Genomic DNA, 21,456 nt, shown 5'->3' with positions numbered 1-21,456 from the left:
TGCACCCCCGACTGAGCGGGCGCTGACTAGCCAACAACAGCTACATACCCAGCCCCCCGACAAGCAGCATCAGCCACTCACAGCCCCAGCATTTCAGCTCGTGTAACCCAAATTGCACCGAATGACCCACCTAATTACTTACCTCGACGCGAACGCTGACCAGGATTCCAGTTGTTGTTCTGCTCAGCACTCAGCTTTCCCCAAGTGCCCGTCTTCAATCACTTACTTCACTGTCCTCGCTGCGACTCTTTTGTGCTTCCATTCTACTTCCTCTTCCTCCACCTACATCGTCGATAGCGCCAGGCTCTCTTCATCCTAGCCTTGGTTACTCGACGAATCTCATTGTGCTCGCCTCGTCCCTGACTTGCATAAACAAGCTTCCGTTACAGCTTTCCGACCGACCTCCGTTGCGAAACATTCTTCCGAATACCTCCTCAAAATCCACATAGTCATGGCTGATCATCAGCCCCCGGCGCAGCCGTCTGTAGACCCTGCTGAGACTACCGCTCCGATAGCCTCTGGTCAGCACAATGGTGTCCAAGGAGCCGGTCAGGGTCCTCAAATCATTAGCACATCTGGTCAGGTTGACGTTCTTTGCGGGCCATTGATCAATTACAAGCATATGAGTGGTACGGGAACCGCGAATCCGACCTGGCACGGCAGCGTTCTCATCGTTACGAAGCCTGGTACACCTACGCCGAGCTTAAGCTTGCACTGTCTAGGTGCTGTACCTGGTGGTATCGGGGCCAGCAACACATCTGATTCCAGCTCAGGCTCGCGCACCTACGAGGGAGTCAAGCTGTATGAGGACCCAGGCAAGGCATTCTTTCGCTTCGTTATCGACGTGCCTTTTCAGGCATACGAGGCGCAATGGGAGTACACTATAGCCTCCCTGGAGCCGCAAATATTTATGGTCCCTGCGATTAGCCAGTCCATGAGAATCATGTTCCACTCGTGTAACGGTTTCTCCGTCGGTACTGATGTTGATGCTTGGTCCGGTCCAGCTCTCTGGAACGATGTCCTGCGCATGCACGCTCAGAGGCCGTTCCACGTTATGATCGGAGGAGGAGATCAAATCTACAACGATGGGGTGCGAGTAGATGGACCGTTGAAGCCATGGACAGACATCCACAATCCCAGGAAACGACGCGATTACCCATTTACTGAAAAGCTCCGCGAAGAGTGCGACGAGTACTACTTCCAGAACTACATAAGGTGGTATGGAACTGCTCCATTCTCTACGGCCAATGGCAAGATTCCTCAATTGAACATATGGGACGACCATGATATCATTGACGGATTCGGTTCCTACACGGACCATTTCATGAAGGCCCCTGTCTTTCGAGGCATTGGTGGTGTAGCTCATAAGTAAGATTGGTGTTTTCACTATCCTCGTAACCTTCCTGACTGTCACACAGATACTACCTACTCTTCCAGCATCACGTTGCCCCTCCCAAGAGTACATTTACAACAGACGCACCCAAGACCGTCAAAGGCGATACTGAAGGTGTTGTTGGTACTGATGCTGTACAGCTGAAGGACACTTTCGTACTGGAAGAGACTGAGGAGGATCCATCCTACATAATTGGTGGCAAGCCCGGTCCGTATGTAGCCGAGAAGAGTCGGTCTATCTATTGCCAACTCGGTGCCAGAATTGCATTCGCTGGGCTTGATGCCCGTATTGAGCGAACGCGTCACCAAATCAACTATCCGGAGACTTACAAAATGATCTTCGACACGATCTCAAGAGAGCTATCTGCCGCACCTGATGTCAAGCATCTAGTTCTTCTACTCGGTGTGCCCATTGCATACCCACGACTCCAGTGGCTCGAGAACATCCTTTCTTCCCCGGTGATCGCGCCAATCCGTTTGTTGAACAAGCGCTTTGGTATTGCTGGTGGACTCTTTAACAAGTTCGACGGCAACGTCGATCTCCTCGACGACCTCGACGACCACTACACCGCCCATCAGCACAAGCACGAGCGCAAGGAACTCATACACCGCCTGCAAGAGCTCTCTAAACAACACTCCGTCCGCGTCTCCATTCTTGGTGGCGATGTTCATCTCGCTGCCATCGGCCGCTTCTTCTCCAACCCTAAACAACAGATCCCAGCCGAACGCGACTACCGCTACATGCCCAACATCATCTCCTCGGCCATCACGAACAAGCCACCACCACAGGCAGTCGCCAATCTACTTGCTCGCCGCAACAAGATCCACCATCTCGATCACGAGACTGATGAGACTCTGCTCGAGATTTTTGACCGCGATCCGGGTCGTGCTGACCATGCAAACGGCGATGCCCCGGCTAAGAAGACTGCGGATGCGAATAACGCGACGATGCCGTCCCGTAACTACGCCATTATCGACGAGTCGCATGAGCCAGGCCAGCTCGCCGCATCCACCCTCGCACCTGCCGATGGCACTGTGGCTCCTGCTACAAATGGAGCTACTGCAGACGTGTCCAACACGTTGGAGAAGAAGGCAAACACACGACATGCGATTCATAACGGTGAGAAAGATGCTGGCACGAAGCACCCTGCGGCATCTGGACTGCATCGCACGGGTCTGTGCGGCACATACGGACTCGATGTTACGTTGCGAGTAGAGATCTCGCCCAAGGACCGTGAAGGCAAGACTGAGGGATATGGATTCTCAGTGCCTGCGCTGGATGCTAAGGGACATGCGCAGCAGGGGACGCACTGGTAATTGGAGGGACAGGGCTGAGAATCGATCGAGAACTGAACGATGGATGCATGGGTTGCATTTGCGAGTAATAGGGAGAGCTTGTGATGAGACGAGGGAGGCTAGAAGGATCCTTCGTTCTGTGTATATGTTAATTTGTCGTTGCTGGATACCCTGGTATAGCTTTTCGTTTGTGTATGGTATACATGTAATTCTTATTTCTCCATCGCAGACGACCCTTTACACCTCCCACCGTTGTGTCTTGTGGCAGTACAAATGATGAATGTACAGACGGTCACACCTGCCAGACTCGTCAGTGTGCTGATAAATTGCCCTCCTCGTTTGCGTCATCACTTCCTAAAGTGCTGTTGTGCCCCTTGGTGGATACAGATTCACAAGAACCTGCATCCATCGACTACAATGACTGCACGCCATTCTCCTCATTTTCGTGACCAGATACCTACCCTATAGTCATGGATCTCCTTCTTTGTCCCGCCCTTCCGTCCAGCCAGCCTTTCCAAAAATGTACTCTTTTAAACAACGCGCTTGACCTGCGAGTCCCTCATCAGCTCTCTGTCGCTCTCTAGAATTTTCCATGTCCTCATCTGCTGTATTCCATCGCAGGCCTCTTCTCCACAATAGTGTTTATCAAATATGTATGTGTGTCATATGCCACGTACCTCGAAAAACCGCTTAAGCCACCAGACCTGAAACAAGGCCTCGCCGAACAGGATGACCAGTTGAAAGATACTCCAGTATTTGACGCGAGCGTTTGTGCTCTCGGCCGTGTTGCGATGCGTGCGTTCGCGCACGACGATGTAGCCTTGTTCGTCTTTGATGCTAGCTACGGCATCGGAGAGGGCTCGGACTGGGATTTGTGTTAGCTAGTTTTCTCTTGTGCTATGTTTGAAATCTGGATGTCGTGTGGAGTTGAGCTTCGCATAGAGACATAGCATTGAGTTGTGAGGGTATTACCTTCTTTCTCCAGAGGTTCCTGTGGAGCGTCGGCTTCGGAGACGTACACGATGCCATGGACGTTGAAGGAGACTTCCTTTGTCGTGCTGCTCCACGCCTCGTTACTGAAGCAGTATTCGTATTTCCCGTCCTGGGTCGCGGTGAAGGAGTGGTCGCCCGAGGACACGCCTAATTGGGCGACCTGGGCTACTGAAGAAGGGTTGTAGATCTACAGAGGCAACCCCCCAGAGTTAGCACTTGTCAATCCCATGGCAAAGCAATTGTTCTTCTTCGCATGGGGATGTAACGGTAACAGGAGGAGCCGCCAGGACGCACAAAGAAATCAATATCCAGATTCCCACTTCCGCCAAACTCCCGGTCGCCGACCTGGAACGTGACCGTCATGCGGTCGTCGCGGTGCAGCATCTCGTGGAAACATTCGCGTGTGTGTGCCTTCATTTGGATGTTATGCGCGCTGGCTAGCCCGGCGAGGGCCAGGGCTAGCGGGATCAAGGAGGAGGTGAGCAGCATGGCGGAATATGGATGTGCTGTGCTCTTCGTTCGTGGGACGGAGGGGGAATTCGAACACCGGTAGGGTGGTGGTAGGGTGAATTGAGCCTACTGAAGGTAATTGGAGTGGTGATGGATTATGTCAGCGGTCGAAACTCGGACTCACCTCACCTACTTACTGCTTCAGGGGTTGAGGAGTGCTACGCTAAGAGTTCTATCATTAGTTGTTGTCACGACATCATCCTTACCGTTTGCGATTACCTCTGTATCGTCACTCGTAGATACTACAAGCCCTATGCAGGATCTCTATAAGCTCGTGCTATTGCAAGCATCTCTTTGCGGACAACGTCAACCAGTGATTCAGGATATGAAGCATGTCTGCGATCGTGACGACGTAGAGGACTCATCCGTAGTATCAGTATTAACATCCCGCTATCCTATGTGACATATGATTCATGACTTGCTATAGGACGTTATGGGTTACTTTTTGCTTAGACGAGCGTGACCGGAATCATGCCTCTGCTGCGTATAACCGAATATCTTCACGGCCTCAGCGAACACATTTTGTCATCGTTGCCTGCAGCCAAAATTGCAAGTCTGACTACAGTCTACTTCTTTCCTGCGTCACACTGGATTCAGCGACGCCACTCCCATCCCAGCCAGCAATCAAATCTTCGACAACACCCATCTCGTCTTGTCCCCAAACAAGATCACCAGCCTGTTTCCAAGCATCATCATCCTGTCCAGCCTTTCTGCGAAAGATACGGTAGGTAGGCACGCCACAGAGTCCCGCGTCTTTGGCCTCTTTTGTCCGCGCACGCAGCTCAGCTTTGTACTTCGGCTCGTTGGATTTTGCAAGAAGCGCATTGCCATCAAATCCTGCCTCGGTGAGGACCTGCCTGACGACATCGTCAACTGACATATCCATATTCCTCTCCCAGCACGCTCGATCTGCTGTCGTCAGCATAAAGTTCGATCTTGAGCCCTTGAACAACTCACATAGCACCCCTGTAGTGCCCGGCTCCACCAAGCTCACCCTCAAAACTGTCGGCGTGCGAATCGGAAACTTGTCTGCCCAGTGAAAGCTGATCTGCCTGTCTCCCTCTTTCTCTTGCGCGCCCACCGCATTCCACCACCTCACCCAATCGCCGTGATCTAGCATTGAATAGTTTCTCTTCTGCTTGCTGTACGCAGTCATCGGCGCATCCGGGGCCCCAATCTCGCGGAACAAGATCCCCAGCAGAAACGGCTTCATGTCAATGCTCAATCTAGTCCCAAACCGCCGTCTCAATGCCTCCAGCTGCGTCCACCCCAGAAACGCCCACGGCGACGAGAAGTCAAACCAAAACTCCACCTTAACCTCCTCTCCGTCCGGCACACAATCCTGCTTCGCAAGACATCTTGGCACAAGACTCCTCAGCGGCGCACCTATTCTCTCCCAAGCCTCCAGGCCTCCTAGTCCAGCGTTCAGTGCACGCAGCGTAGCCTCCACAAAATGCATTCGATCCTGGCCCCAAAACAACCGCTTGACATCCGGGATCCAAAACCCAGGCACACCAGGCGCGCCACGCTCAACAGCCTGATTCGTCGCATCCTCCAGCATCCTCCTCTCGCGCTGCGTCTCAAATTGTCCATTCTCAATCGCCTCAATCACTGCCTGCGCGTGCGCCACCGCTGCGTCCCTGACCGCCGCTATCAAGACAGCTTGCTCTCCAATCTTCCTCCCCTGCACCCAGTACGCCGTAAACAGCGCCTGCGTCAGTCTCCCCCTGTCTTCCTCAGAGACACAATACAACAACCGCAGCGCCGCAGTCGTCTTCATCGGGTGCTGCGGCGGCTCGGTGTACGGGATGCCATGACGGGCAATAGTACGCTCGAGGGCACGCGAAGTCACTGCTTTTTTAGTGCTGTTGAAGACGTCGGATGCGGAGCCGGCGGCGCCCTGGGGCGCTTCTGTCAGACGATAGATGGCGCCCAGGAGAGTAGGACGGTAGATGAGACGGGCGTTTGTGCGGGCGGCGAGGGCTTCGATTCTGTGTTGGTGTAAGTAAAGACTGAGATTTTGATCTGGCGGATCTGTTGACTTGCTTTGTCGATGCTATGTATGCGAATGGGCAGGAGATCTGGATTGAGGTCAGATTGTTTGGGGGGTGCGGCGGACACGTGGTTGGCCTCGCAGGCTTAGGACTGGAGTGGACTGACGTCGTAGTGGAATTCGACTACGTGACCTTTATTGTTGGATTGCATCTTGGGATATATCGAAACTAGAAGTCTGGAGCTTAATATAGATGTTGGTACAAATTAAAATGATCTATGGACATAGGTAGAACTCTGAGTAGGATAGCCTCGGCAAAGTCTTCCCCTCTTCAATTGAGTCGATCTTAGAAATCCCAAATAAAAGAAACATAAACCTCTAATCAAATTGCCGGAAATCTGCCTTGAGGTTCTAGCAGTACCTGAGCGATGGCCGAGGATAATGGGGTACAAACACTGTCGTGTCAGGCCCTGAGAATATATATTCTCTATGTGACGACTTTTTTCGGTGATGTATAATGATCATATACTGATATTAGAACGCACAACTTTCTAAATCCATCGGAAAAGTAACACGTAGGGTGTGAGACTACTTGCTAACATTACATGGAGCCGACGTTGCTGAAAGTGCATACTGAAATACATCGCTATCAGACGTGTATACAGTGTTGAAATTGAATCATCTTGACCTCTTCAAAGCATATCTCTTGATCAAGCTGCGCGTGCCGCGTGGAAAAGAGAGTAAGACCCCCAGAATTTACTCTTCTCGGTTCAAAAAACTTGTGTAGAACATGGAGCTACGAGTCAAAACTCGCCTTACCCATGGACTTATCGATGACCTGGGAGGCTTCTGCTGACTGTGAGTCATCGACGAAGCGCGGTATGCGCAAGTCTGGGCTGCACTCTATTGATGCTGACTGGATGGGTGGGTGATACGCAGCCCATGAGCGAGATCCATGGTTGTCTGTACCAGCGATGCTATGCATGTCGCCTTGGTGGGGATATCTGACGGATGGCTCACAATCAGAGCGGACTTCGGCTTCATCGCTGTTCTCATGCAGGCGTACGATAGGAATATTTAATGTGTCGAACTATACCGGTGTAGCTCTCACACTTGACTCTTCTCCGTCTAGAGCTCGACTAGAATACCCTGACACCATAAGAAAGGTGTCATATGGGTTTCCACTGAAACGTAGGATGGAATGAGCCGTTGTGTTGAAGCCATCACAGCCGACTAGCAAAGAGTCTTCTGGGGTGATAGCAGCGACCTGTTCTGCACCGGCTGTGACATTGCCACTTGACCTAGTGATGTCCTCGCTGAGTGCAGATATAAGATCGTCCATGATGTTCACTTCATCCTCGCACTCCGGGTCTCCCGAAGGCATTGCACAGCTAGTAGATGGTTCAGATGGTCTCTGGAAGACGCCGTCGTTGCTTTCGGAAATTCTCTGAAGCCCAGAAATGCCTTCATCGGCACCGTAGCCTGACCAAGAGTTGCTAAAGTCGATAAGGGCCGTGTAGAGACTGCGCTCGAATAATTGGGTCATGCCTCCGGATGAACATGATTCAGCGTAGTCAACACTTATGTCAGGAAGGTCATCATTATGCCTAAAAGCTGCGGTCAGGGTTCCATGTGGCTCACTAAGTGCTTCAGTCTCTTGTCTTTCGAAAGAGTCGCTCCATATGCGCCCACCATCAACGCTGGGCTGATGTCCTTGGTCGTCTTCAGGTAAACTCCCGTCATGGTCGTCATCAGTGATGAGGTCAGCATGATCACTGTCGTCTGAACGCAGTGCCCTGAAGATGTTTGACCAATGACGTGATCTGTGGCGGGGATTTGCGCCTATCATATTCTCCGTCGGGAAGTTATCATGATCCTTCCTGTGGGCCCTGATGAGTATTCTTTGCCTCAGGTTCCGAGCGGGAGATAGACCTGCCTCATCCTCATATATATGAAAGTGTCGGGCCTCTTTTTGCTGCTGCCGTTTGGTCAACTTGGTAGATCCAGTGGGCGTTGTACGGATTATGCGGTCAACTCGTGAATATAAAGTCGAAAGCTCGCTAGCTTTAGCATCAGAATGGTCAGAACAATCGTTGTTACTGTTGACAGTGATACACTCATTGGACTTTTCAATCAAGGCATCTTTGCTACCTATGGTGATGATATTCGTACTCCTGCGCCGTTTCGATTCCTCTGTAGGTGTCTCTCGCTCCGTAGAGATCAAGGTAGATACAGCTCTGGCTTTGCGTGGGTTTTGCGGTATGACAAGGATATTAGGCTTTTCAACCCTCTTACGTGAGAAGACAACGCCAGAGAGATGAAGATCTTCGTCCTGAAGGTGGGTACTTGTGTCATATGGGTCATGAGTATTTGCAGCCGACCTGATCGGTCCGGAGGTATGATTCTTTGAGATAGCCTGAGGACGAGGAGAGATATGGGTGTCATCCGATCCCGGGCTGTCCGCCAATCCAGCCACAATGTCCTCGTCGTCATCGTCATCATCGGACAGCACCACGATTGGCGCAAGCCTTTTCACCTCTGAAGCTCGTCTTGGCCTCGTGAGATGATCCATGGGATGATATATGATGCTGTTTTTGATACGATTGTTGTGATGCTCACGATTGCGTGTCGCACGCTGTGTCGCTTTTACAATCGTCTCATGAACAACCGTTTCACCCTCCTCGTCGGAAGAAGCCAAATCTATGGGAATCTTGGACGTTGCAGGCAAATTCTGGGACTCGATTCCAGCCACGACCCTTGGCTTTCTCGCACGCTGGGCGGAAACATCACCTGCTCGTAACGGAGTCGGTAAAGCCGGTCTTTTGAAGACTGGCTGAGTTGACGTTGATAGATTTGCAGTAGTCTAATTGGCTGGTTAGTTGACTTTGGACCCGCCACATGAGCCGACATAAACATGTACGGAATCATGCACTACACGTGCCTTGCCGTCACTTGAACCTCGAATGTGCCGTTTCACGCGCGAAGCCTCCAAGAGACCCGGACAAGATCTCTGATGCGATACGGTCAGCAGCGTTGTATAGCTTAGATCGATATGATAATACCTTGCGTGCCATGCTGCTGTAAGAGTATACTGGAGCGAATCCCGTGAGAGTCAGAGCAAGCCGTAGCGAAACCAGAATGCTTCTCAGGCAAAAAGGCGTTCTACTCAATAAGAACCAGAGTTGATAGTAGTACGGTAGAGCTGTGAAGCCAGCTTGCAGTGTGCCAGCGAGGAGGGCTGTACATCAGCGAATCGGCACAGTACTCAAGTAAAACGATACCAGCAGTGTACTGATATCAGAGAAGTTGAACGCTTGGAAATCTGGGAGGTGATCAATTCGAAAATGATCGTGTGCAATAGAGAGGGGCCCGTGCACCGAAGGTGAATTGGACTGGCAGGTACGGCATCACTTCAAAAGCGAGAAAAAATGACACAGCCCTGGGGGCCTTATGGGGAACCGAAAAGTGGCAGCTACAGTTCTAAAATGTATGTCGATAGCGATGAAATTGCTTCTTCAAATAGCAGGTCAAATTCCCCAAGGTTTTGGTTAGGCAATCGCATGGCTCACGATTGAGTTACACTACTACGCAAGGCGGGTGAGGAAATATAAACTCGACAGAAGCAGAAGATGCACTCATTTAGAGCCTGTGAGATGCATAGGAAATAGCTGCATCGACTAGTGTATACAATGAAATGAGTCTTGTCAGGCTTGCCAAGTGACAGAGGGTGTAGTTCGCAAAAGGAAAATCCGACCCAATAAGCGAAGCGATCTGGAACTACTTCTCAACGTAAAAGGTGTCTGAAATCCAGATGTCTATGTATATTTTGGACAGAAAATCGTGTGGTCTGACGTAGCTGAAAATTTAGACAGGCCCGTTCGTAAGTTCCACAATGCAATGTTCGATCTTCGAACGAGGAGTGCCGCGCTAAAGTATATGCAGATAACCAGACCAAAACGCCAAGTGAGCCAAGTAGCTCGAATGCGGTATACATGTGAACTTAAAGGAAAATCAGATGATGGGAAACATCGCTAGATTGACATCATAACCGCCGTGTTAGACGAACGGGAGGTCGCAGCGCAGCGAATACACTTTCGTCAATTTCTTCTTCCTCTTCGTCATCGTCTACTTCGAGGGCGAGAAGGTCCGGGCGGTGAAATGAGATGCGCTTCTCCTCGATCGGACCAGGCGTCCGACATGGCAATGATGTTGTTTGTGTCGGTACTGGAAGAGTTAATGGCTCCTGCTGTTGTTGCGTCTTTTGCCGTGACCTAGCTTCCTACTCTTTTGCTCTTTGTCGTGCGACAAGTATCTCGCTCAGCGCCAAGATCTTCTTAAAGCTCGCTTCGGAGCCTTCCAATTCCGGAGAACAGTCACCATCTCGAAGAAATTGGTGAGCACCGCGTTCGCATAGACTTTGGGCTGTCTCGAGGTCCTTGTCGGCGGAGTCGAAGTCATCGCTAGAAGAGCCTGCGTTACGCAAGGGACTAGGAACAGCTCGAATGGAGCGAGTGATCCTGAAGCCAGTCAAGTTCGAACGAATGTCGATCTTTGCGTTCGGGTCTTCATCATTATCACCAGAGGTGGAGTCATCTACATCCATGGCGTACATAAGCGCTTCCATTTTGGCAGCCATCTTGCCTTTGCGCAGCATGCTTCTTCCTGTGGTGATGTTTCGTACCAGGGTCTCAAAAGACTTTTGAATCTCGCTGTCGTAGTATACAACAACCATTTGTTGCCGCATACGATATTTTGGCGGACCAGAGATGTGACCTGACGTGATTGACTTGGCGTCGCGTTTGCGCTTGGTGAGATTGTTGGTCGAAGGTGCTAGAGGCGTAGTAGACAGCGGTTGAGGAGCCAGCACTATTCTGGTGGGAATGGAGGACACGGCATCGTTCTCGTCAGGTCGTAACGAGTCCATGGATCCTGTGCGTTTCTTCTTCCTTGGAGCTGTTGAAGCCCGCAGAGCATGACGGTGTTTCTCTGCGACACGAGCACGAAGTGCTTCTAGATTTTCGATCCATTCTGGGACCTTTTCCTTCAGATACTCGAAAGCTTTGTGGGCTTCCCCAGACATGGTAGCAGGATTAACTGATGGTGAAGCCGAGCACTTGGACACGGCTCGGTAAGCTATCACAGTGATGCAGAAGTTGTAACGGTCATTGAACCTGCGCAAAGGTGGTGCAGTTGCTGTCACCTTGGAATTGAGGTTGGTAGAATTGAAGGTGTAGGCGTACAGCACTTGGAGAGACCTGGGCGCAAAGCAGCAAGTGTGGTAGAAGTGATGTGTAGGCTAGACGGTGAAGTGGAGGTCGGGGGATTAATGAGAGTGGATGCGGGAGTAGGAGGTTAGCATGCATCCGCGTGAAGATCGACGGGCCGAAAAGGCACCTGGAGTAATTAGTGAACAGGGCAAGGCGCGCACGGTGCTTAGGACTTCAGCCCGGGCAATCCAAGGATCTTCCGGGGAGCCGAGGCGCGAGTTGGTTAAATAACGTTCGTTGGTATCAGTCAGACCAGAGACAAAGACAGCGAGAGTGAGAGTGAGAGCGTGACATCCTTCATACTGTACTAAGATTTAACATCCGTCTGAGAGTACCTTGGCAACAGGAGACAGCTGCTCATGACCCACGTAATAGCAGGATTTGTACCAGCCCGTTGCCCATGAGATGTTGGAAAGACACAACGAGCTGTCACTGGCAGCAGTCTTGACTTGTAATCAGTCAAGAACAGGGATGCGTTCTGCTTCGACGTCAGGATGTCCAGCAGGTCAACACAATGCAAAGTAATTAACTACAGTATCTTCTTCGCCATAACGCCCAGCGCCGCAACGAGGACGAAAAACGCCGCACCCGCTCGTCCCCCAGACAGATAGACCAAACCAGCTGGCTGGGTTCCTCATCAGCAGTCTTCATTTCAGCGTGATGTCTAAATACTTGCAGACAAGAACAGCCAGCGCCCCCCGTTGCTACTCTTTTTTCTTCTTCTCTTCTTCTCAATACACAAATGCTGATCATATCTCCACTTTCAATAAGCTGCTGTCTGTGATGACTGCTTTTGCTTGGTCCCTGCACGAGGCCTCTCCGGAGTCGATTACGAATCGCAGGACTGAGGGGACGTGTAACGGACAGCGTACGTACGCACAAACGCACGACAGCGGGGCGTGATGATGATGAGGAGAATGGTGAATACGTGAAGAGAGCGTGAGTGTGCACTGGCCGCCGGCTCGGCAGGGAGACCTTACGTGGCTGCAGGTGGGGTGGACGCCGCCATTCCTTCGCTTCTTCCGCCCGGGCGATCATTAACGGGACAGCTCGTCTTTGTGCGTGAGGGCAGCACCTGGGCAGCAGTAACAACGTTCCAACTTGCCTGCGAAATACTCGCAGAGATGCATCCAAAGATAGTGAGCGAAGCTAATACAATGATTAGACAACAGCATAGGCGGCAGTCTTTGCGTTTGCTCGAGAGCGACTCTGCACGATTAGGCCAAGGTCGGCCGAGCTAGCTCACGTACGTGGTTGTACACATGAGCGGTAGATAGCCTGCAAGAAAGATCGAGCAATAACTGGTGGAAATATGCTTCTGTGACAGAAACCAGAGAACCCTACCGGGATTTATTCTGATTTTGTTCCGAGCACCTATAGACAGTCTTCTATATGACCCACAGACTACAATATCTCGGCCGAAGAGGGGTCAGACTGTCAGTCAGATATGCGACAATCCTGACTTGACCGTATGCTGATACGACGTATTATGGCCAGGTCTCTTCCTTGTTCCAATTGCCATCTTCACCAATAGTGTAAATATATCGGCGTGCCTTTTTGGGATCAGAGAGGTCTGTTTGCTCGACTTCGTCAGGACGAATGACGATTACACGGAAGTGGTGCAACGCTGTTTCGTCGTCATTGCTGGTCACTTTCTCTCCAAGCACAAGTTTCTTGTCATCATACGGCATGTTCACAGGTTGTCCGGGCGGTGGTGCCTTGAAAGAGCCTACGACAGGATTGATTAGATGATGCTTGCCAGTGTCAGCGGGATGCTTACCTCTAATGCCAGGCGAATTGTTGCCAAAGTGGCCCTTGATCTCGCGACTCCAGCTCCATACTCCCTCCTTGCCCTCTCCCTCAGGGACAATCCTCATTCGTCGACCAACTTCACTTTTGACAGTCCTAACGCCGCTACTCTCTTCGCCTTCGCCTTCGATGTCGTCCTTGCATAACACATATGCGCGACCTTTAAGCCTCCATTGTGTTTGAACATCGCCCTCCACCCACCAGACCGCCTCAACCGGACCGCCGCCGCCGCTGCCTTGCACTTGCTCTTCTTCAGTCGCCTTGCCCTCTGAGCTGCTGAAGAGCTCGAATGTCTTTTGCATCCTGACATCGGTCGTTATACAAGGCATCTCACTCTCGTAGACACGTGGGTTACGCTCGACGACGTTGTGCTTGTTTTCGGGCAAAGTACCCCAGAATCCGCGATATATTACATACCGAGAACGCGGAAGATACGGTGTTGGAGAGCCAGCAGGAGCTGGAGTCAGAGTGGACAATACGAATTGAGGTGTTTCCATGCTGCTGAGATGTTTCTCGAAGATGGGTTTCCATGGTGCCTGAGGCAAGGACGATGACAGAGCAGAGTGTGTGGACATTCTCTTGCGTGATACTGTTGGCTGAATGACGCGAAGAAGTCGAGAAATACGAGTGCGAGTTGGTGAAGATATCTTGGCGGTGTTGACGGGACAGACGACCTGATCTTTTCGCGAGTGCTGCTTGACAGACTAGTGACTCGTGACCAGGACGTTGAGATGTGTACGTTTCGAGGAGGTTTGAAGATTGGACTGGATGCGTGTGCTTGCAAGCGGGTTACATATGTCGTATATCTGATATGTATGATGTATGGTCGAAGTGCATGACGGCATGAAGCGCGTCGTGTGGAGTAGGCGGAGAGGTGGGGCAGAAAATATGACGTGAGTTATACTAACTCACAGGACGCCTTCAATGCAATCCCAAAGGAAAACAAATTATCCCTTCTTGAAGAAACTCATGATGCCACCCTGTCCTGGTTTATTACCTTTCTTTGGTTCCTTTGCAGTGGAGGTTGAGGGAGTGGGTTTAGATTTCTTTGGCACCGGTTCGTCTTCTGAGAAAGACTCCCATATTGCCTCCTCCTTTGTGACAAGATAGCCGTCTTCGTCTTTGATGGTCCGTTTTCTCATGACTCTTCTCCGACCTCGTCTCCGACCATTCTCAACACGTACGGTCTGCTCTTTGATATCTAAATCTGCTGGCTTCGCTGCGTCAATTGCGCTCTCTTGGCTTTCTACTTTCTCAGACTCATGAGAATCGGTCATAGGCTCGTCCTCATCTTCTTCGTCGTCCTCTTCCATCATCTTCCGTAGTTGTGCCTCTCTTTCAACTCGAGTTTTCCGTTCTGTCTGCGCTGCTTCTCTCTTTTTGATGGCCGCGGCCTCATTTTCTCCATCCGATGCGTCTGCATCATCCATAGCTTCGTCCTCTTGGGCAGTTTGTTCAGCTGAAGGAGCTGGTGATCTTCTTGGAGATGCCGCTTTTGCTACTTTGGGTTGAGTCTTTGCAAACGATTTAAACAAAGCTGATTGACCGCGATTGGAGGCACTTTTTATGTTTTCTGGTTTCTTTAGCGAAACATCTGACACCGGCGACGGTCTCACAACTGCGCTGCCATCCTCAGTACTACCTCGTCGCTCTGGCGCAGCAGTAGCTTTTGAATCCGACGGGGCCGGGGGCGAATGCTTGGACGTGGATTTGGCTGGCGTATTGACAGTGTTTTTGCTTGGTGCTGGGGTAGGTGCGGGAGGCTGCCTGCGCATAGTCCTTCGTCTGGCATCAGGATTATGTATTGTACCATATATCTCGTATGCCTTCAAAGGATCGTCCGGAGCATATTTCATTGACACTTCTTGGTTACAAACCGAGAGGATATGAACATTCTGGAGGACAGGTCAGTATTTGTATTATGGTCACCAAACACAGGGTACCTACCTCAATGGATCCTGGCTGTAGACTGTAGACATGTAAGCTTGTAATTTTGTCCAGGCTAGATTTTGCATCTGGGAGAATGAAAGGTTAGCGGTATCCGGCTAGTTCTTGAGATGAATGGTGTACCTTCCAGCTGTTCTTCAGTGACCAATGTGACAACAGAAATTGTGGATATCGTCTCCTCTTTCTCTTCCTCTCTTGGCGCAGGCCTCATAGAAGGGCTACTTTGCATGAATCTGTGTCCTCCATCATACGACTGTACTCCATTGGCGAGTTTTCGCTCCCTCATTTGTCGTGTGCCCGAGACTATGTAGGTAGCGTGCAGACACCCTGAGTTCTTTGCGTTCTGTTTCTGATAGAAGTCGTACAGCATTCTAGACCGGATGTGAGCTTTGGCAATCTGCGAAGACTTCGGAGCTTACTGTTTTGCCAGATCAACATGAACTCTTAGGGCTCTACTGAGCAAGCGATAAGTGATCTGTTAGGGTCAGAATTAGTATGCTGCGTCAGATGGACATGTTTACCGGTCTCCCTTCATCGAGGACATTTGCCGTGAGATATTCTTTGTATTTGTCTGCCATTCTGGATGCCTGGCTGGATCATATGTCGATGATGGCAAAGTCTTCTGTGTTGGGCGCGTGAGACGCGTCATGGGCCGGGCCAGGTGCGCGTAGCGGAGGGTTCCTCAAGCGTCCAGCGTATAAATGCGTATTTGTGCGTACAGAATGTGACGGAATGTAACGTCTGCGTACGGAATATAATATATAGACTAAGCAGGTTAGTAGATCCAGACGCTCTATATAATTTTATATAGGGTATTCGGATCGAGGGATACCCGAGACTTACCAAGCATATACTATACTTATTTATCTTTATTATCTTCATTCCTCGTGTTATACCTTATTACCGTCTTACTATTTCCTTATCTTTTAATACCGTAAATCTACCTATATTAGTATATTCTTATTAATATTAAGGTTAAGATATCTTATACTACTCTATAAGTTAAAGCTAATATACTTTAACTCGTTAACCTTGTTATTAGTAACGTTACTATTACCGAATTAGCTAATAGATAGCTACTAGAAGTTATTATACCTATTGAATCTCGCGATCATAATGCTATAGAATCTTAGAATACTACCGAATTAGGTAGTACCGTTTCTAACTCTACTTCCTTAACTTAGGCACTAAGCTAGTAGTCTACTATTACTTATATTATACTATCTATCGCTATCTAGAAGTAACCTTATACTAAGCGCTATCACCACGCTAGCCTTAATAACCTAGGGCGTATTATATAGTAGAGAGAGAGGTTATTCACGCTATCTAATGGCCTTATATTAATATAATAGTAGTAGAATACCTACTAGCTATACATTAGTAACGTGTAGAGTAAGAAATCTATAGAGATTATTAAGGGTATTAAGGTTACCTTCTTTAATTATTATCTTAAGTGTAAGACTAATACTCCTCGTCCGCCTAAGAACCTCCGTAAGGCCTTAATAAAGTCTATCCGTAATAGTAAGTAGTATAGAGCTAGTATACGAGTGTTTTTTAATACTACTAGTAGTATTAGAATAGTAAAATACTAAAGAAGAGCTAAGTACTCTTATAGTCTTAATTGTATTAATAGTCTAAAGCTTAACGATGGCTTACGTAATCGTATAGTCGAGATAATAAGGCTAAATCCAAGCCTATTAAAGGCTTATCTTTATTAGAGTCTTAAGAATCTATAGATAGGACGTAAGGTTTCTAAACTTAGTAAGGCTGGCGGTAATTACCTTACTATACGGTAAATCTATAACTAGGCTTAAGTAGTTAACTATAGCCCTAATCGACTACTTTAGGGTAATACTCTAAGCGCTAATAGTTAGCTAGATAAGGCTAAGGAGGTGCTTAGAGATTGTAACTAGAGGTATAAGAGAGTTGTCGCTTATCGCTATGACCGAACTAGTATTAAATCTTTATTAGTATTCGTCTAGAAATACCAACTAGAGTAGCTAATTAACTACGGCGAACTTACCTTAATAGACGCCACCTATAGAACTAATAAGTTAAGATAGTATCTATATACCTAGATAATTCGCGACTTCTATGGTTCTTATTGTTAGGACGGGAACCATAATGGACCTGTATGGACCATTCTAATCCATGTAGCCACGTAGTAGCTAGAGCTAGGTTGAGTCAGCTAAGTTAAGCGATGTTACTATATAAGTAGACCGTATAAACCGATTCCTGCTCGTTAGGAATCAACCTCGTATAAGAGTAAGATTACTCTATAAATACATTCCTATATCTCTCTATAAACTATTAGACTACTATCCCACGTCTTCACTCTTTATATTTTAATTCCTCTCTATATAGCACGACGGTAGCTTATAGAGATAGCTCCTACTACGCGCTATAATACCCGTGGCACTACCTTACACGAGAGACTCTCTCTAAATCTAAATAAAGAGAATAGTCTCCCTACGACCACCTCTACTAATAAGTATACCCTATAGGCTATCGTACTAATAACTAGTACGGCATTCCGTATAACTATAGAAGATTACCTAGATAATAAGGAAGGAGTCTATTATACTCTATCGCGGTCTAGTTCATACTATACTAGACCCATCCTTACTATAAGACTAGACCCTATTAACGTTAACGAATTAATTTATTAGAACCGACTAACGTTAACCACGCCTTACGATAATGTATATACTAAGCTACACGCGGAGAGGTAGTATTAGGCTTAGCTCGAGTAGTAACTTCGCGAACTCGACGAAGTATAAGGACGAACTACTAGACTCGAAGCCGTACTACACGCTTTAGTGCTAGTAGTAACTAACCTACACTAATATGGACTAACTTAAGCCGAAATAGTCTAACTAAGTCTATTACTATCCTAGTTACCTCGGCCTAAGAAACTACCTTACTTCGACGGTAAAACTAGGAGGAGCTTTTATAAATAGGCTTACTAGTATAGCCGATTCTTCCACCTATTTACGAACGATAGTAATAAGATTAGGTTCGCATAGAACTACCTAGACCTAACGCTATCTGAACGTTGGATAGCACATCGAATTAAATACCCTAAGGATGCGCATAACTAGGACACGTTCACCGAATTCCTTCTTTAATACTTCGGCGATAGAGCCGAGCGACGCGAATAGGCTTAGAGCCATATCTTTAAGACTTAATAGTAAGAGAGATAATCCCCGTTATAACTCCTTAAATACCTCCGACCTCTTTAGAGAGAAGCCTAGGAAGATCGCATGGTTCGATAATACGACGACTTTAAAAGGTCCCTTAACCCGAGCGTAAAGGAACGCATCGACTTTATAACGTCTATCTCTACCGACCTTTAGGCACTCGCGAATCTCGCAGAACGACATTAGCGTATAATAAATAACTAACGTCGTACAGGCGCACGACTATCCCTATTAATCTAATCCGATGCGAAATCGTCTAAAGAGGACCGGTTTAGTAATAGATCGCGCGGAACACCTCGTGGGCGCTACCACTCTACGAACTCGAGAAGACGAGGCCCGTACCGTAGATCTTTCTACTAGTTAATATATCGAGACGCGAGAAACGACTTATATAAATGACCTAAAGTCACCTACTACACCTATAGTAGAATAGGCCATATAGCACCTAAGTGCCGCTTAGGGAAACCACCGAATACTAATATAGATACTAAGTTAGTTATATGCTATAAGTGCTAATAGCTAGGACACATCGCGCCTAACTACCCGGTATATAATATAAAAAACTAACTACCTACGAGGAACCCTCGCGACTTATAGACGTAACTAAAATAGAGGGATAACTAGCCAACTAGTATATTAAACTATAGGCTAGGCCTATCGAGGTCCCTCGTGGATAATATTAGACCGTAATACTTAATAGCGGTTTAGCTACTAACGTTATATCGACTTAACGAGCACGAGAACTTAACGTCGATATTTAAGTACTAATAGGTGCCACCTTCTATAGTATCGATAGTCCTATTAAATCGTAGGGTACCTATACTATTAAATACGGCATCTAGGATAGCGGGGGGAAGTGGAAACCCTACTACTCAACCTTTATCGTGGTAGATAGTCCCTTTAACATGATCCTCGGTATGCCGTAGCTCGAAAAATATAACCCGAAACTAGACTTCATCTAGAAAACAGCTGGCTGGCGCATGTACCCACTATAATAGAACCTAGTATAGCTAGTCGACGACGAATAATTCTAGAAGGACTACGAAAAGGTAATCTCCGCCATCTACGTCCTCTTACTTACTTAAAATAGAGAGCTTAGCATTAAAGTAGACGAAAACCTACTATATTAGTATAAAATATACTAATATATCGTGTTAGCGATCGACTCGTCCGAATTACCTTAATACTAACCTAACGACCTTACTATTAACCTCGAAGACAGTTAATAACCTCTACACGGACCCATCTACCCTCTATTAGAACCCGAGCTATAGGTCCTCCGAGAATACATCGAAAAGAACCTTACGCGAGGATGGATTAGGCCTAGTATATCCCTAGCCGGAGCTCTAATTCTCTTTATAAAGAAGAAGGATAGGAGTCTCCGTCTATGTATCGACTACTATAGTCTAAATAACATCACGCGAAAGAATCGTTACCTACTACCTCTTATCTCCGAGTCTATTAATAGACTAGGGCGCGCGAAGATCTTCACTAAGCTCGATCTACGCGACGCCTACTACCGCCTATGTATTAAGAAGGGCGATAAGTAGAAAACGGCGTTTAGGACCCGTTATAGATACTTCGAGTATATAGTGGTCTCTTTTAGACTAACTAACGCGCTAGGAACCTTCTAAGCGTATATTAATAACGCGCTGGTAGGCCTACTCGACATGACGTGCATTATATACCTCGATAACATTCTTATCTTCTCTAATAACGAAGAAGAACATATCTAGCACGTACGCGTAGTCCTAGATAGGCTAGAAAAACACAAGCTATACATTAAGCTATCTAAATACGAGTTCTACTAGGACCACGTTAACTTTCTTAGCTTCGTTATTACTAATTAAGGTATAACTATGGAAAGGGATAGGGTCGCTACTATCGTGGACTAGCCTAAACCAAAATCGGTTTAAGACATACGTGTCTTTATCGGATTCGCTAATTACTACCGAAAATTCGTTAAGCATTTCTCCCGGCTAGTAGTACCGCTTAACGCGCGCACTACTACCATAGATTCGTCTATTACGGTCCGCGGTAGATAGAAACAGCGTAATATTAAATCGTAGCCTATAGAATTGTCAGAAGGCGAAAGGGCCTCCTTCGAGAAAATTAAAGAGGCATTTATAACTGCTCTATTGCTAGTGCACTTCGACCTAACTAAACCTATCCGCGTCGAAACCGACGCGTTAGGATTTATAATCTTAGGTATTCTCTCCTAGCCTAGACTAACTAAGTCTAAAAAGGTCTAATGGTATCTAGTTACGTTCTTCTCACGTAAAATGGTCGATGTTAAGACTAGATACACTATCTATGACTAAGAGCTACTAGTAATAGTAGAGTCGTTTAAATAGTGGTAATATTATCTTAAAGGTGCTATGCATGACGTCGAGTTACTAACTAATTACTATAACTTAAAGGGGTTTATAAGCACGACGGTTTTAAACCGTTAATAGGTCTAATAGGCTAAGTAGCTTGCGAACTTTTACTTTATAATCTACCATCGACCTAGAAGTATAAATCTAGCTAATGGGATGTTAAGAAGACCTAACTATAAAGAAGGCGCCTAGAATTATAGTAGCCATAGGGTCCTAGAGTAGCTATAGGCCCAACTCTTAAGGATAAGGTTAGATTTTAAGTTATTAGGCGATTAGCGAGATACTAACATTAATGCCGGTAATTAAATCTCTAAGACCGAAGCCGGTAACCAAAGACGCGGTACCGAAGTCTCTAGTAGACCATTTATTAGCGCTGTCGGGAAGGGCAATAATACCCGGCGTGAATGTCCAATTAACCTCGCCTAGTTAATCGTGGATCTATAGAAGACAGACCCGATAGTTTTAAAGTTATATAAAATATAGCAAGATAGGTTATTATAGACTAAAGTAGACTATAAGTAGACCTTCGTGGACGGCTTACTTTACTACGATAGAAAGTGCTATATGCCGACGGGCAACGCGCGATTTAACGTAGTTAGCCGATACCATAACGCTAACCTAGTAGGATACTTTAGGTATGTACGTACCCTAAGCTTAATTCGTTAGTACTA

General features: G+C 47.7%; 8 protein-coding genes across 8 annotated transcripts; 1 reads left to right on the top strand and 7 right to left on the bottom strand.

The window, feature by feature from the left end:
* The first annotated feature begins 179 nt into the window (after positions 1 to 179).
* Positions 180 to 3,189, top strand: EJ05DRAFT_480710 (uncharacterized protein). Its single transcript, XM_033744913.1, has 2 exons — positions 180 to 1,368; positions 1,419 to 3,189. The coding sequence occupies exons 1-2, from the start codon at positions 452 to 454 to the stop codon at positions 2,707 to 2,709; spliced, it is 2,208 nt and encodes a 735-aa protein (XP_033595448.1). The 5' UTR covers positions 180 to 451; the 3' UTR covers positions 2,710 to 3,189.
* EJ05DRAFT_458454 (transmembrane emp24 domain-containing protein 2 precursor) lies at positions 3,149 to 4,125 on the bottom strand. Its single transcript, XM_033742555.1, has 4 exons — positions 3,976 to 4,125; positions 3,661 to 3,868; positions 3,366 to 3,553; positions 3,149 to 3,236 (listed from the first exon to the last, which is right to left on the bottom strand). Exons 1-4 carry the CDS (start codon positions 4,096 to 4,098, stop codon positions 3,219 to 3,221), a joined length of 537 nt encoding a protein of 178 aa, XP_033595447.1. The 5' UTR covers positions 4,099 to 4,125; the 3' UTR covers positions 3,149 to 3,218.
* A 435-nt stretch (positions 4,126 to 4,560) lies between these two features.
* On the bottom strand, positions 4,561 to 6,500 carry EJ05DRAFT_458449 (protein disulfide). Its single transcript, XM_033742554.1, has 3 exons — positions 6,338 to 6,500; positions 5,149 to 6,203; positions 4,561 to 5,100 (listed from the first exon to the last, which is right to left on the bottom strand). Exons 1-3 carry the CDS (start codon positions 6,394 to 6,396, stop codon positions 4,751 to 4,753), a joined length of 1,464 nt encoding a protein of 487 aa, XP_033595446.1. The 5' UTR covers positions 6,397 to 6,500; the 3' UTR covers positions 4,561 to 4,750.
* Positions 6,501 to 7,274: 774 nt separating this feature from the next.
* Positions 7,275 to 8,756, bottom strand: EJ05DRAFT_490411 (uncharacterized protein; the record flags this gene model as incomplete). The annotated part of the gene is made up of 1 exon (XM_033745874.1): positions 7,275 to 8,756. One exon carries the CDS (start codon positions 8,754 to 8,756, stop codon positions 7,275 to 7,277), a length of 1,482 nt encoding a protein of 493 aa, XP_033595445.1.
* Positions 8,757 to 10,320: 1,564 nt separating this feature from the next.
* On the bottom strand, positions 10,321 to 11,712 carry EJ05DRAFT_228756 (uncharacterized protein). The gene has a single exon (XM_033739958.1). It carries the CDS (start codon positions 11,262 to 11,264, stop codon positions 10,464 to 10,466), a length of 801 nt encoding a protein of 266 aa, XP_033595444.1. The 5' UTR covers positions 11,265 to 11,712; the 3' UTR covers positions 10,321 to 10,463.
* Positions 11,512 to 12,713, bottom strand: EJ05DRAFT_229803 (uncharacterized protein). Its single transcript, XM_033739963.1, has 3 exons — positions 12,132 to 12,713; positions 11,985 to 12,076; positions 11,512 to 11,929 (listed from the first exon to the last, which is right to left on the bottom strand). Exons 1-3 carry the CDS (start codon positions 12,487 to 12,489, stop codon positions 11,759 to 11,761), a joined length of 621 nt encoding a protein of 206 aa, XP_033595443.1. The 5' UTR covers positions 12,490 to 12,713; the 3' UTR covers positions 11,512 to 11,758.
* On the bottom strand, positions 12,714 to 14,203 carry EJ05DRAFT_229943 (uncharacterized protein). The gene is made up of 2 exons (XM_033739964.1): positions 13,232 to 14,203; positions 12,714 to 13,180 (listed from the first exon to the last, which is right to left on the bottom strand). The coding sequence occupies exons 1-2, from the start codon at positions 13,833 to 13,835 to the stop codon at positions 12,939 to 12,941; spliced, it is 846 nt and encodes a 281-aa protein (XP_033595442.1). The 5' UTR covers positions 13,836 to 14,203; the 3' UTR covers positions 12,714 to 12,938.
* A 4-nt stretch (positions 14,204 to 14,207) lies between these two features.
* On the bottom strand, positions 14,208 to 15,785 carry EJ05DRAFT_505409 (uncharacterized protein; the record flags this gene model as incomplete). The annotated part of the gene is made up of 5 exons (XM_033747702.1): positions 14,208 to 15,155; positions 15,208 to 15,275; positions 15,331 to 15,578; positions 15,627 to 15,682; positions 15,729 to 15,785. 5 exons carry the CDS (start codon positions 15,783 to 15,785, stop codon positions 14,208 to 14,210), a joined length of 1,377 nt encoding a protein of 458 aa, XP_033595441.1.
* Between the last annotated feature and the right edge of the window lie 5,671 nt (positions 15,786 to 21,456).

Source organism: Pseudovirgaria hyperparasitica (genome assembly GCF_010093815.1).
Source record: "Pseudovirgaria hyperparasitica strain CBS 121739 unplaced genomic scaffold EJ05scaffold_24, whole genome shotgun sequence".
Classification (NCBI taxonomy): domain Eukaryota; kingdom Fungi; phylum Ascomycota; class Dothideomycetes; order Acrospermales; family Acrospermaceae; genus Pseudovirgaria; species Pseudovirgaria hyperparasitica.
The sequence above is the reverse complement of the archived record's forward strand: the minus strand, read 5'-3'. Positions and strand labels throughout refer to the sequence as shown.